Raw genomic sequence first — 11,633 nt, 5'->3', positions numbered from 1 at the left:
GACGCAGTCAGCCAAGCCGCCAACAGCACAAGGCTTCCGTGCCCCTTAGCCTGGGCACCCCGCTCCTCCCCTGGGGTTCCCCGGGGCCGGGAGGAGGAGTTAATCTTTGGGTCTCCCGAGGCACTGCAGGAGAGCACACAGCACACAGGAGGGGCGTGGAAGTATTTCCAGACGGGGAACTATCTGGAGATGCCTAAAATGAGGAGATCTTCGTTAACACCAGCAACGCGTAAGAATTCCGAGTAGGAGGGCAGAACCGAGATGAGCAGAAGAGGAGGGATTTGAAGGTATTTCCGCTACTTACAAAGAGAGCTGTGAAAGGCTCCAGATCCACAGGTGACTGAAAGACGACCCTTAAGGAGAGGCCATGCCTGGCGACGGCCACCTGTGGCCAGGCCACGCGCAGCTGCCCGACGCACACGGTGCTGGCCCTTCAGGATTTTTTACTCCTTGATCGGTCCTGATGGCCTTGTCTTTCATCTTCCCTCCCCCGTGCTTCTGAACCGCAGAACCCCAACCAGACACCCTTGAAAGCACGGCGATGTGGTCTGAAATATGCCGATAATTAGCGCAACGAAACCCAGGAGGAATTTCTTTAAAATCCTCTCCGCTGTTGAATTTGATAAACCAGATAAAAGCATCTTTATCCTAGAAATAAACTTACCTCCCCTACCCTGAAAAGCTATCTGAAAAAGAGAACCGCTTTCTTTCTACAACCATGTTTCTACCCCCAAATGCCAGTGTCCACCGCCCCCCCCATTAAGCACACCGATTCCCACAAGCCAGAGCCAGGGAGTAGGGGGGCCTTGAGGTGACCGTGTTGGGCTGGGGGGACTCGGGGAGGTGATTCAGTCGTAAGAGTGGGGCCCTCGTGAATGGGATTACTGCCCTGAAACAAGACACCCCGGGGAGCTCCTTTGCCCTCTGAACCGTGTGAGGACACAGGGAGAGACAGCCCTCTCGGGACACGGCCTCTGCTGGCAGCATGACCTCGAACCCCAGACCCCAGAACTGGGACAAATCAATCCCTAGCTGCCAAGCCACCCGGGCTGTGGTGCTTTGTGATGGCCGCTCAAAAGGCCTAAGAGATCTGCCCATAGTCCAGAGAGGATTTTGAAGAAACATTTCAAAGTTCCTATTTGTATGGAAGGAAACAACATAACCAAGTTCTGTACTTTCCATTCAGAATAAAAGGGTTCAAATATGTGGTTGGGGAGATTTTAGGAACAGAAGCCTGAGTGCCCCGGGGTGCCTCCCGCAGCTGTGTGTGAGCGAGACGGAGAGAGGACAGGGAGGGCGACCCGGGTGCCACAGAGCTCCCCACAGCGCCAGGGCCGCCGGGCGACCCGGGTGCCGCAGAGCGCCCCACAGCGCCAGGGCCGCAGGAGGAAACCCAGAGGTACAGCGTGCTGGTCCTCCCAGGGCAGAGACCTCCGGACGACTGCCTTTACTCCCCCTGCCCGTCCGTCCAGATGGGGGCGCGCCATCATCTGTGGACGAAGCCCCTGCCCCTGGGCCTTGGCGCCGTGGGGCTGACCCTGGGAAGAGCAGGTGCAGGCCACTCCATCAGCACAGAGCGGCCTCCTCACTCTAGGAGTGACCCTTTCTGCCATAACGCCCTCGCCTCCACCCCCACCAGGATGTGCCCTGCTTGAGAACCGTCTCCTCCTGCCGTCACACCACGCCTCTACCTCATTTTGCCCAGCACCCCCCTCACTTTATCCACGAGGAAACAGAAACTAAGCAGGGGGGTGGGGGGAGGGGGGGCTGTGGGAGCTGTCACCCCCTCTCCCCTTCCTGCCTGCCACCGCCCCCACCCGGGCCCCCGGGGCCAGTCCTACCTTCGTGGTCTGATAATGCTTCCTGGCAGTTGCAGCCAGTGAGGAAAATTCTCTGGCGATCAGGTTTTCCATCGTGAGAAGATTGGTGCTCAGGTGTTTGCAAAGCCACATCGCCTAAAGGAAGAAGACAAGGACATTGTCGTGAAAGCTGGAATGGGGGGACTCCATTCAAATGCCCAGGTCCTTCCACGTTCTACTAGAAACGGCCGGAAGCATAATGATTTCTGGCGGGAAGGAGGCCACCAGCGGGGGACAAGCCCATAAGGTCCCTCCCAGCCCAAGAATGCCGCTTCAGTGCTGTCTGTTCTCCCAGCAGCCAGTGATCCCTAGAAAACCGAAGGACGGGCCAGGTCTGTAGCTCCCTTGGCATCCCTGTCCCAGTTCTGTGGCCTCAGGAGGTTTACAACAGGAAATGCAGGGACAGGACCTAAATATGGGTCACGATCATACTCACTCACTGTTCCTTAGATCGGGACATGACCTAGTCTAGCCAAATGAGTGTTTCGTCCATTGATGGCTATATATACTCTATATGGATAAATGCCTTTCCCGGAATAAGAATGCAATAAAATGTTCTCAATGCCAAGATTATACTGATGACCATTTCAGCATCAGGAGGAGTCAGAAGGCCCTGAAGTCCCCCAGGGCAAGTATGAACCTTAATTCTCTCTGTTGCTTGTACCGGGAGATGTCAGTGATGAAAGCCTTTTAGGGCTCTGTCTGGATTTTACTGTGTGTCATCTTCCTGCAAAATTAGAGTCTGTGTGTCCCCAGGTAGCGGTCAGAGGCAGGAACAGCGAATTCACCAAAAGGCTTGTAGCTCAAACACCAGCCACGTGCTGTGGGCCCTGACCTCACCAGGAGGCGAAGTGGGTTGCCCCAGCCAAGTTGGGCCTTGATGAGCAAAGCCATCTGCGTCTGCGGAATTCTACCCAGCAAATTCGCCAGAGGTCAGAACGGGGTGAGCATGGTGGGTCCAGAGTGCTGAATGTCTCAAAGACAAAGGCCCTTTGCCAAAGAAGACCCCTCACCCTGAGCGACCTGACTCAGCCTTAACATGGCTTGGGAGACTGCCCGTCTAGAGCAGAGGCCACCAGCCCGGTAGTGGCTCCTCCAGGCTCCGGGGGCAGGGGTGGGGGTGCCTTTCCCGGGAGATTCTGATCAGGCAGGTCTGGAGGGGAATCTGGAAGTGGCTTCTCCCAAAGCACCTGTTATTGCTTGCGACTGTCAGGCTTGGGAGCAGTTTTCTAGCAGTGAAACAGCAGATAGGAGTGAAACCTGGCAGCCTGATCCTGAGGGGCACAGTAGAAAAACCACAGATAGACCAACAAGTAGAAGGCTAGAGGGATGGGCATATGGGCAGACAGAGAGACAGACAGACAGTAGGATAGAAATGATGCCAGAGCTTAGCAGACGCGGGTCGGCTTGGGTGAGGCTCAGCCATTCGAGTTCCTCCTCCAGGAAAAGAAAGTGTCAGCTCAGCAAGGACCAGTTCGCTTAGTCCACTAGCCAGGCTTTTAAGACAGAGTTCGGGGTGCCTGGGTGGCTCAGTTCTTAAGCCTCTGCCTTCAGCTCAGGTCATAATCTCAGGGTCCTGGGATCAAGTCCCGCATCGGGCTCCCTGCTCAGAGGGAAGCCTGCATCTCCCTCTCCCACTTCCCCTGCTCCTGTTCCCTCTCTATCTCTGTGTCAAATAGATAAATAAAATCTTTAAAAAAAAATAAAGAATAGAAGACAGAGTTCCATCTCAGATGGCAGCCACTGTCCCAAGCACTGACACGGGGTTTAAGATCAAAACCGCAGACAGGAGGAGGCGGACCCGTCAGGACTGGGGCTGTCTCCAAGCAAAGACAAGGAACGGTGGGGTGGGAGGAGGTGTTTGCTGCACCTTTAAAGTCGAGAGAGTATCCTCAAAGCACATGTGGCCAAATGAGAAATTCTGTAAAATCTGGGATTCGGGGGTCTGAGTGTCTATGGTGCAGTTTCCATGCCTTTTGGACTGAACTTTCATAATTAAAACCTTAAGAGTGACTCTCAAAAGTCCGTGTCAAAAGTCTCTCGACTCTGGTCCACTTCTAGAAGAAATGTGTTCGAAGGATGTAAAACTAAGGGTGTGCAGCGGCCTGAGAACGCCCTGGAGGGCACATCCCAGCGGCTGAGACAGCGCTCCTCCCTGGCTGGCCGGGGAGCGGGGAGCGATGCCCTCGTGTCCTGTGCTTTCCAGGGTTTCTGCCAGCGCCATGCCGCCTCTCGTGATGAGAAAGTAAGTTAAGAAGCAGGAGAGGGGAAGGAGGAAGAAAAGCTCGGTGGTGTTGAAAACCCGCTGAGGGGCAGCCTCATTCCAGCCCTGCAGGTAAATGAGATATTACGGTATTACGACACTTAATATGATTCACTTACTATGGTTGTTTTCCCCGAGGCGGGTGGACCTAATATCACAATCTTCGGCACTGTGGGAGAGAAAGATTTGAATGTCACCGCCCGCAATGACAGAGCAACCTCGGGGGGGCGGGGGGGCGGGGGGCGGTGCCGCGGTGCTCGGACGCATTCATTTCTTTCCTCCCCCGGATTTCATTTTCTGCCAGTGACAGGGTCGTTTGTAACGCAGGGGCTCCGAGATGCTCACACCAGCGAGCGAACTCTCTCTGTTTAGAGAGGAAAGTGATCACTGAGATGGTTTATTTTTCTGTCTCCAAGGGGACATGGACACGGTAACTTGTTTGCCAAACTCATAAATATCGAGAACAACTGGGATTTCAAACACCATAAAGCATTTTAAACAGGGACTTTGTCTTGGGGACACGCTCTCAAATAAAGCTGTATTTTATGTAAATCCACCTTCCAAGCTTTTAGATATATATATGTATATACATACATATATATTTATGCCTTTTTATTTAGCAAATTGTATTCCCCATCATTTTACAGAGGGAAATAATGGGAAAAGGCCTGGAGTGTATGGGCCAGATTTATAAAACCCCAGATAGGCAAAGTCTTTGTTTTCAAATGTGGGCATTTCTATGCAAATGGCTTGCTTCAGTGGGAGGCTGGAGGCTCGGGAAGGCTGTTGGCCCCCAGAATTCCTAAAGCGGCTCCCGGACAACGAGTCGGTGTTGGCCCACTGGATGACCAGACCAGCATCCTTGCAAAAGCACTGGAAGGCATGTGTTCTTGGGTCCAAACAGGAATCAGAACGTGGTGTCTGGACAGATGAATCCATGCGGATTCCTCCGAGTACCACCGGACTGAGCCACCCCTCCACCCCCTGCACCCCTAAATGTGGGAGCCAAGAACATGGAACAGACATTGGGAAAGCAAACCTGTCCCCTCACCACTATGGGCCTGACCCCTGAGCCAAGAGGACAACGAACCGGTGTATACTCCGACTCATTTGAGCCTCGGATGGCCACATGCAGAGCCCATTCCTGCCAGGCCACCAGAAGGGCACCTTGTCTATGCAGGGGACGAGGGACATGCATGACCTTTTAGTTCGGAAGTGGACACAGAGAAGGAGCTAGTTTGGGCCATGATTTAATCATCAGCACACCGATGACCCGCCCAGGCTTTTGTCCAGATTCACAGCACCTTCTCGCTTTCAGGGAAAACATGGAGGCTCAGATGACCCACTGACTCGCTCCTGGAGCACCTCGTTCTTGCTCGGCGCCGGGAGGGACGCTGCCGAGCGAAGCAGGACGGAGCGTGGGTAACTGCGTTAGACGGGAACCGACCGGAGGAAGCGGCCATCCCCAGTGCCCGTCCCTGACCGGGGAACTGCTCTCTCTCTCTCTCCTCGAGAACATGACAGCCTGGACACATGTCATGGCTCTCACTGCTTCTTTGGTTTTTATGTGTCCCCAACTAATTGCTTTAGAGCACTGTTGTTTCCTACGTTTCTAAACACTTATAAACCTGGTCCATAGTCCCGATGATGTGTGAACTCGCTTCTTAGAAGCCCCAGATCCTTCCTGTTGGTGGTGATGTGAATCAGGGATGCGGGGGCAGGAGGGCTCTGGACAAGGCAGCACCAGGGGCATCTCGTCAAGCCCAGGCTCCCGGACTAATGTTGCCACACTCCAGCTTGGCAACCCCCTGCACGCACATTCCTCTTCAAGGCAGGCTCGGCTGGTGCTCCCCGCCCTTCCCAGACGGTGGACACAGCTTCCAGTATCCTGCGGGCCAGAGCCATGGGAAAGGAGCAGCAGAGGGACTGGTCCGGCTCCCGTGCCCTTTGCCCAGAAGCCTCTCTGGGACTCAAGCCACAGGTCTCTGCTCAAGCTCCTCAAAGCTCGGGCCTGCGGAGCCTGAGGAGAAGGGGAATGAGCTGGGGGACAAGAACATTTGGGGAATGAGCTGACTCCCAAGCCAGGCGTCCATCTCCACAAAGTCATGGGGCTCCCAGGCTGCTGAGGAAACCCTCCCCTTCTGGACTCTAGTAAGTGGCACCCAAATTGTACACATCTATGAAAATGCTTTAAAAGGGGAACATCCACGGCCTTTCTCCCCACCTAATTTCTCACACACATTTATGTGATTAATTTCAGTTTCTTAAAATCTAACACCTTGGAACTCTGGCTCTGCTCATGAGTAATTATTTATAAACAGTGTCATAAAAGGCTGCTTGACTGCCAGGAGTAATCAACTTCTTCAAACCACTTCAAAGGAAATCAAAAAACCTTTCCATCCACAGATCCTTTTGAGGTTTAACTAGGAGCATGATTTAAAATTCACAAGAAAACCCTTAGGTATTGGAGCTCTAATACACAGCTTTCTTGGACAAACGTTTGATAAAAAACGCAACATACCATTATATACACCATCACCTGCTTTAATATTGCCCAGGGCTACTGTAAATGCTCACTTTGTACTAAATCTGCTTTTCTCGAGGCGAAGGGGCTGCCAGCCCTGTGCCGGGGGCTCCCCTCATTGCCTCCTGTGCAAGCTCACCGGGATGAGTCTGGAGCCTTCTCTCCCTCTACACCAGCCACCGGCCACGGGAACCTCTGCCCACACCACACCATGCCCAGTAAGCAGAAGAGCTGAGCACCAGCTTCCAGTAAACATAGGCCCCTGCATGGCTGGAAGGAGGCAAGACCACCTCACTCACCAGCCCAGGGCACTGGAAATGCTCACTGGACGTCAGAAGGCCTCCCCTTGTCCACTGTCCTCTTCCAGAACACACGAGAGCGGAGTTAGACTGCTCTCGGCTTCCCCCACTCCAAGAAAACTTGGGAAAGCTCTTCTGCCCAGCCTCCGTTCATTCCCCCACGTTTTGCTTCCCTTGTTGGCAGAGGCCTGGGTGTGGGAAGCAGGGGGAACCCACAGGTGTCCGTCTCTGCTCTTCATTTAGTGGTTGGGACTCGAGCAGAAAGGGCAAGGATGTTCTAACATTCAGAAGAGCGGCCAGCCTAAGGCCTGGGAGAGGGAGCGGAGGCTGTGGGAACAAATCAAGCCCCCAAAACCGTGGTTCCTGGGATCCAATACCTCTGCTCCCTGGGAGAGTATCAGGCCCAAAACCCTGCGTCCAGCCTCTTGAGGAGAGTAGGAGGCCGGCCCCGGCCAGAGTCAGACGGGGCGCGTCTGCGTTCCTCGCCCCGCTGAGGAGCAACAGGACGGGGTAGTGTGGACAAGGAATCAAGGCTCCGAGGCAGGTGGCCTCGGCAAGCAGACCGCGAGTGATGGAGGGGTGCTGAGGACGGTGGAAGGGGGTGAAGGCAGAGGGGAGGCGGCAGAGGTGGCGGTCAGGCCAGCCCCGAGCCCACGACAAGAAGGTGCTGGTGAGGCGGGCAGGCCAATGACTGGGTCTGCGCGCAGAGGAGCGCGACGGAGGTACAGTGAGAACCGGCCTCAAATTTCAGCTCCTGAACTTCCGGTGGGGGCGCTGATGAGGTTTGGGGCTCGGCATTGGTGCACACGGGGCCCCGGTACGCGGACCCAAAAGCGGAATGTTTCAAATGAGCAGGAGGAAGCGGCCCCTGCTGCCCCTCCCCGCAGGCAGGCTCCGGGACCCGCCGGCACCCCGCCGACCTGCAGCCCCGTACCCAAGCACAGCCGGTGTACGAGCCAGGACACTGCCATCTGCGGCAGGACCGCCGGGAAGGAACGCAGCCACCTTGCACCCCTGTGCCGGGTAATAAACAGCCCATCAGAGAACAGAGGCCTCTTAGGTCTCTGTGGGGCACAGTCACCCCACCAGGAACACAAGGAGGCCAGGTGGACAGCTTGAGAAAGTGGTTCTCCCGGCCCTCCGTGCTCCTGGCTCCACACCCACCTGGGGCAAACGGGCTCACAGCCAACGCCAATTCTCGAGTCTCCCTGACCAGAGGCTCAGGAAGGCGGGCACGGCTGTGCTCTCGGTGAGCCACTCTGCTTAGGTGGCTGAAATGGCCCTGGTCCCCGCGCAGCCCCTCTGATGCTCAAAAGCCAAGCCTGAGACAGGTCAGGATTGGGGGGCGGGGCACACCGAAAAGGCCAGCTGTGCCCAGGGCACCTGCAGGCCGGGGGTCTCCTCCCTCTCACCCTTTCTTTGCAGCTGTTTTTAAACTGCTCAGCGTCCTCTCTCATCTTAGGTGTGCAAACCCCACCACGGGGCATCTCAGGCCTCTGCCCCGTTCAGCTGCGCCAAGTGCTAATTTCACGGGTATGCTGGTATCTCCTTCAAAGTGGCCAGAGCGCCAATGAAAGAAACATCAAAGCTCCCAGACACCCGTTCTCCCCGACAGCTCACACGGGACGGGAATGAGCCTCCCTCCACTTGGCAAATCAACCGTGGAATGGAGCGCCCCCCACTCTGCTCCCTGGTCCTGAGCGCTGGCTTTGGGTCCAGCCGACCAGCAGTTGGACCGGCATCTGGGGGAGCTCTGGCAGTCCCTAAGGGCACCAGTCATGAGACCATAAGGAAGACCCAACTGCTGCCTGTCCAGGTAGCCCAGAAACCAAATTTACACCTGACAAGTGAAGTCATCACAGAGCTTAAACCCAACAGGCAAGATCAGATGGGACCCACAAAAGCATTAATAATTGATTCCATGGGCTGTTTGGAGGTTTTCGTTTTAATAACTTGGCAAGAGAATTTTTAAGCTGTGCCCCCCCCAAAGAAATGCAGGCATTTTTCAATCAGCCACCACCCCAAGTTGTCAAAACCCCTCCCCACCCTGCCCAGCCCCCGCCCCCAGACACAGAGGACAGAGTGGTTCGTAGCTGTCAAGCAGGAGGAGGGGGAGGGGGAGGAGGCCCAATGGCTCACCATTATCGTTGTCCTGTTGCAAGTGCTTGATCATGAATGGGATGGGGTCCTTGGGCTGGTGGATCAGGAGTTGCTCCAGCATGTTCTGTGGGCACAGGGCAGACATCCAGGTGGTTAACAGCTGCATGGGCATCCAGATCCCCAGGCTCAGGCTCAGGCCGCCCAGAATCCTGGTTGCTACCAATATGGGCTATGGGGCCTGATTTCTCCACCACATCCACCAAACCTGCCTTGAACTTGGGATCCCACCCCTGTTCCAGGTGCCATCTGCTTGGGTCCCCATGAGCAGAGGCATGACGGAAGGGCCATAGGGTATCGCCAGGCAGACACGTGGAAGGACTGCACCCCAGCCTCCAAACAGGCGGGCCCACTCTCCCCTCTGTCCATCTGTGCTGCCCAGACTAGCCTTCTCTCAGTTCTCGTGATGCACCATGTTCGTGTGCTCCTCAGAGCCTTAGCAAATGCTGTTCCCTCAGCTTAGAACACTTGTCCCCCTGAGTCCTCCAGTCTCCATGAAAACACACCTTTCTGATCACACTCACTAGATAAATCCTGTCACATGCTCCTGCAGCCCCTGTGTGTCCCCGTTATTGCCTCACCCTTGTCCCAGTGCTGGGCACACTCACAGTAGGTGCCCAAAGCCGATGTCTGCCGGGGCGCATGGCCACCACTGCTACCCATGTCCTTCCGGGGTGGGAGAGAATATTTACCAGCCTGGGCTCTAAACAGTCCTGGGATAGTCTGGCCATTTAATTCCAAGGAAAAGCACCTTGCACGGTTCCAGAACAAGAGGCACAGAAAGAACTGGGTAGGTAATAGGATCTGCGCTGGTGCAGTAAGAAGCTTCCTTTAGGGACATGAGAAGTCCTAGCTCCCCTCTGCACCTCACCAGCCAGTCCCTTCCCTTCCCCAAGCCTTGGCTTCCCCAGCTGCTGGAAGGTCCAGCTGGCCCAGGCCTCTAGTCGGCTCTCACTGTGGAGACAGGGTGAGATGATTCTAGGTGGTTCACCGAGGAGTGGTTTTATTTCACTATTAAACAGTTGTGTATCGAATGTGTATCAGGGAACCTCAGATATCAAGGATATTGCTTAGCAGGAAGTAAAACAGGTTAACTCTTTTTCAGTGGGTTGATTTCAAGAAACGACTGCGTGAAAGTGGGATCGTGGTGGTGGTTCTGTGAATCGATACACGTGGTAACACGTCCTAGAACCGTGCACACACAACAGCGTAAGAAGGGCAGGTAAACACGGAGGAGATCCAGATGAGGACTCCATCTGCTGAACTGTCTCGTACAACTGTGAATGCCGAGGAGTGAGGCTCCATGGTCTTCGCAGGCGGCACTGGGGAAAGGTACCTCAGAACTCTGTACTATCTTTCTAACATCCCCTGGGTCTGAAATTATTTGAAAATAAAAAGTGTAAACCCCACGGAGGGAGCACGCACAGATGACTAAGGACTCGACATCCTGGAGCGAAAGCGCCTGCGGACTGCTCCACCCCACCAGCAGGAGACACAGCGCCCCTGGGGAGCTGCTCAGCCTGCCTGTGGCCTTTTTCTTAGGCGGGCTGCTTGGTTTCAGAGAACTCTCTCTCCCTCCCTCTGCCAGTTAACACTTCCCAAAGGAAGCCTGTGGTTGCTGGAGACACGGCGATGGTCTGAGCTCTGCTCTCACATGTGCGGGTCAGAGGCTCAAAGAGCACGGGTGACCCCTCTGGGGATAGTCTGTATCTGGAGGAGCAAATGCTCTGGAAACTGGGCCCCCGCTTCCCTTTGGCCCTCACACCGTCGGAGGGACAGACCTTTCAGTGCAGCTCCCGAAAGCCTTTGCTGGGAGGTGCCGAAGGGCCACCAGAAGAAGCGGGGCTTTGCCAAAGTGCACCCAGGGCCAGAGGGCCCAGTGGAGTCAGACGCCCAGCAGGAGAGGTTGGAAGCGGCGGGAACTCCTGGCCCTGATGAAGACGGGCCACGTGCGAAATGCTGCTGTCCCGGGAGGCAGCCGTCTGGGGACCGCGATGTCACCTTGAACCGGGACATTCCGCAGCTCAGAAAGCACCACTGCAGACAGGCTGGGGACTGTCAGTGCGGGAGGGGCCCCCCCGAAGACCAGCTCCTGCAACCTGGCATTGCACCGCTGCCGAACGGAGAAGCGAATGGGACTTGGTCCAGGCCATGGAGCGGCCGGCGGGAGCCGGGACCCAATGCTGGCCGAGTGGCCCGCCCCCTTCCCCCGTCCTGGGTCCGCAGGTTAGGGGCAAGGGCGTCCTCCGACCCAGTCACCCGTCGGGGCCCGGCGGTACAGGAGTGGGACGCCCCTCCGCGGCGGGGTCGCCGCTGCGCGCCCCGCTCTCGCGACGGAGGCTCCCGGCCGGCGCCCGGTGCCGCGACAGGACGGGGCTGCCCCGGTCACCTGCATCAGCTCGAAGACGTGGTACGTCTCCCCGTACTGGGGCATTTCCGGGGGTATGTGGTGCGGGGCGGTGGTCGCGTCCATGCCGCCCGGCCGCGGGCCCGCTCCCTGGAGACCGCGTCGCTAGGGCCGGCGCGCCGCC

At 56.2% G+C, this 11,633-nt stretch overlaps 2 protein-coding genes across 5 annotated transcripts in view; one reads left to right on the top strand and one right to left on the bottom strand.

Moving 5' to 3' along the window:
- Positions 1–11,627, bottom strand: part of AK8 (adenylate kinase 8) — a 114,571-nt gene extending 102,944 nt beyond the window's left edge. Inside the window, exons 1-4 of one of the 4 annotated variants that reach the window (XM_059410443.1) lie at positions 11,492–11,627; positions 9,085–9,169; positions 4,242–4,291; positions 1,842–1,955 (exon numbers count right to left, since the gene is read on the bottom strand). In XM_059410443.1, the coding sequence (XP_059266426.1) occupies positions 1,842–1,955; positions 4,242–4,291; positions 9,085–9,169; positions 11,492–11,575 (333 nt within the window). In that variant the 5' untranslated portion in view covers positions 11,576–11,627. Of the gene's footprint in view, positions 1–1,841; positions 1,956–4,241; positions 4,292–9,084; positions 9,173–10,883; positions 10,973–11,491 lie in introns of those variants that run through there. The other 3 variants (XM_059410444.1, XM_059410445.1, XM_059410446.1) reach the window with 3 other exon arrangements.
- SPACA9 (sperm acrosome associated 9) overlaps positions 11,437–11,633 on the top strand; it is a 10,485-nt gene continuing 10,288 nt past the window's right edge. Inside the window, exon 1 of the mRNA XM_059410453.1 lies at positions 11,437–11,512. The gene's annotated coding sequence lies outside the window, so the exon portion shown is untranslated. The remainder of the gene's footprint in view (positions 11,513–11,633) is intronic.

Source organism: Mustela nigripes, chromosome 9 (genome assembly GCF_022355385.1).
Source record: "Mustela nigripes isolate SB6536 chromosome 9, MUSNIG.SB6536, whole genome shotgun sequence".
Taxonomy (NCBI): Eukaryota; Metazoa; Chordata; class Mammalia; order Carnivora; family Mustelidae; genus Mustela; species Mustela nigripes.
This window is presented reverse-complemented; position numbering and strand designations above follow the sequence as displayed.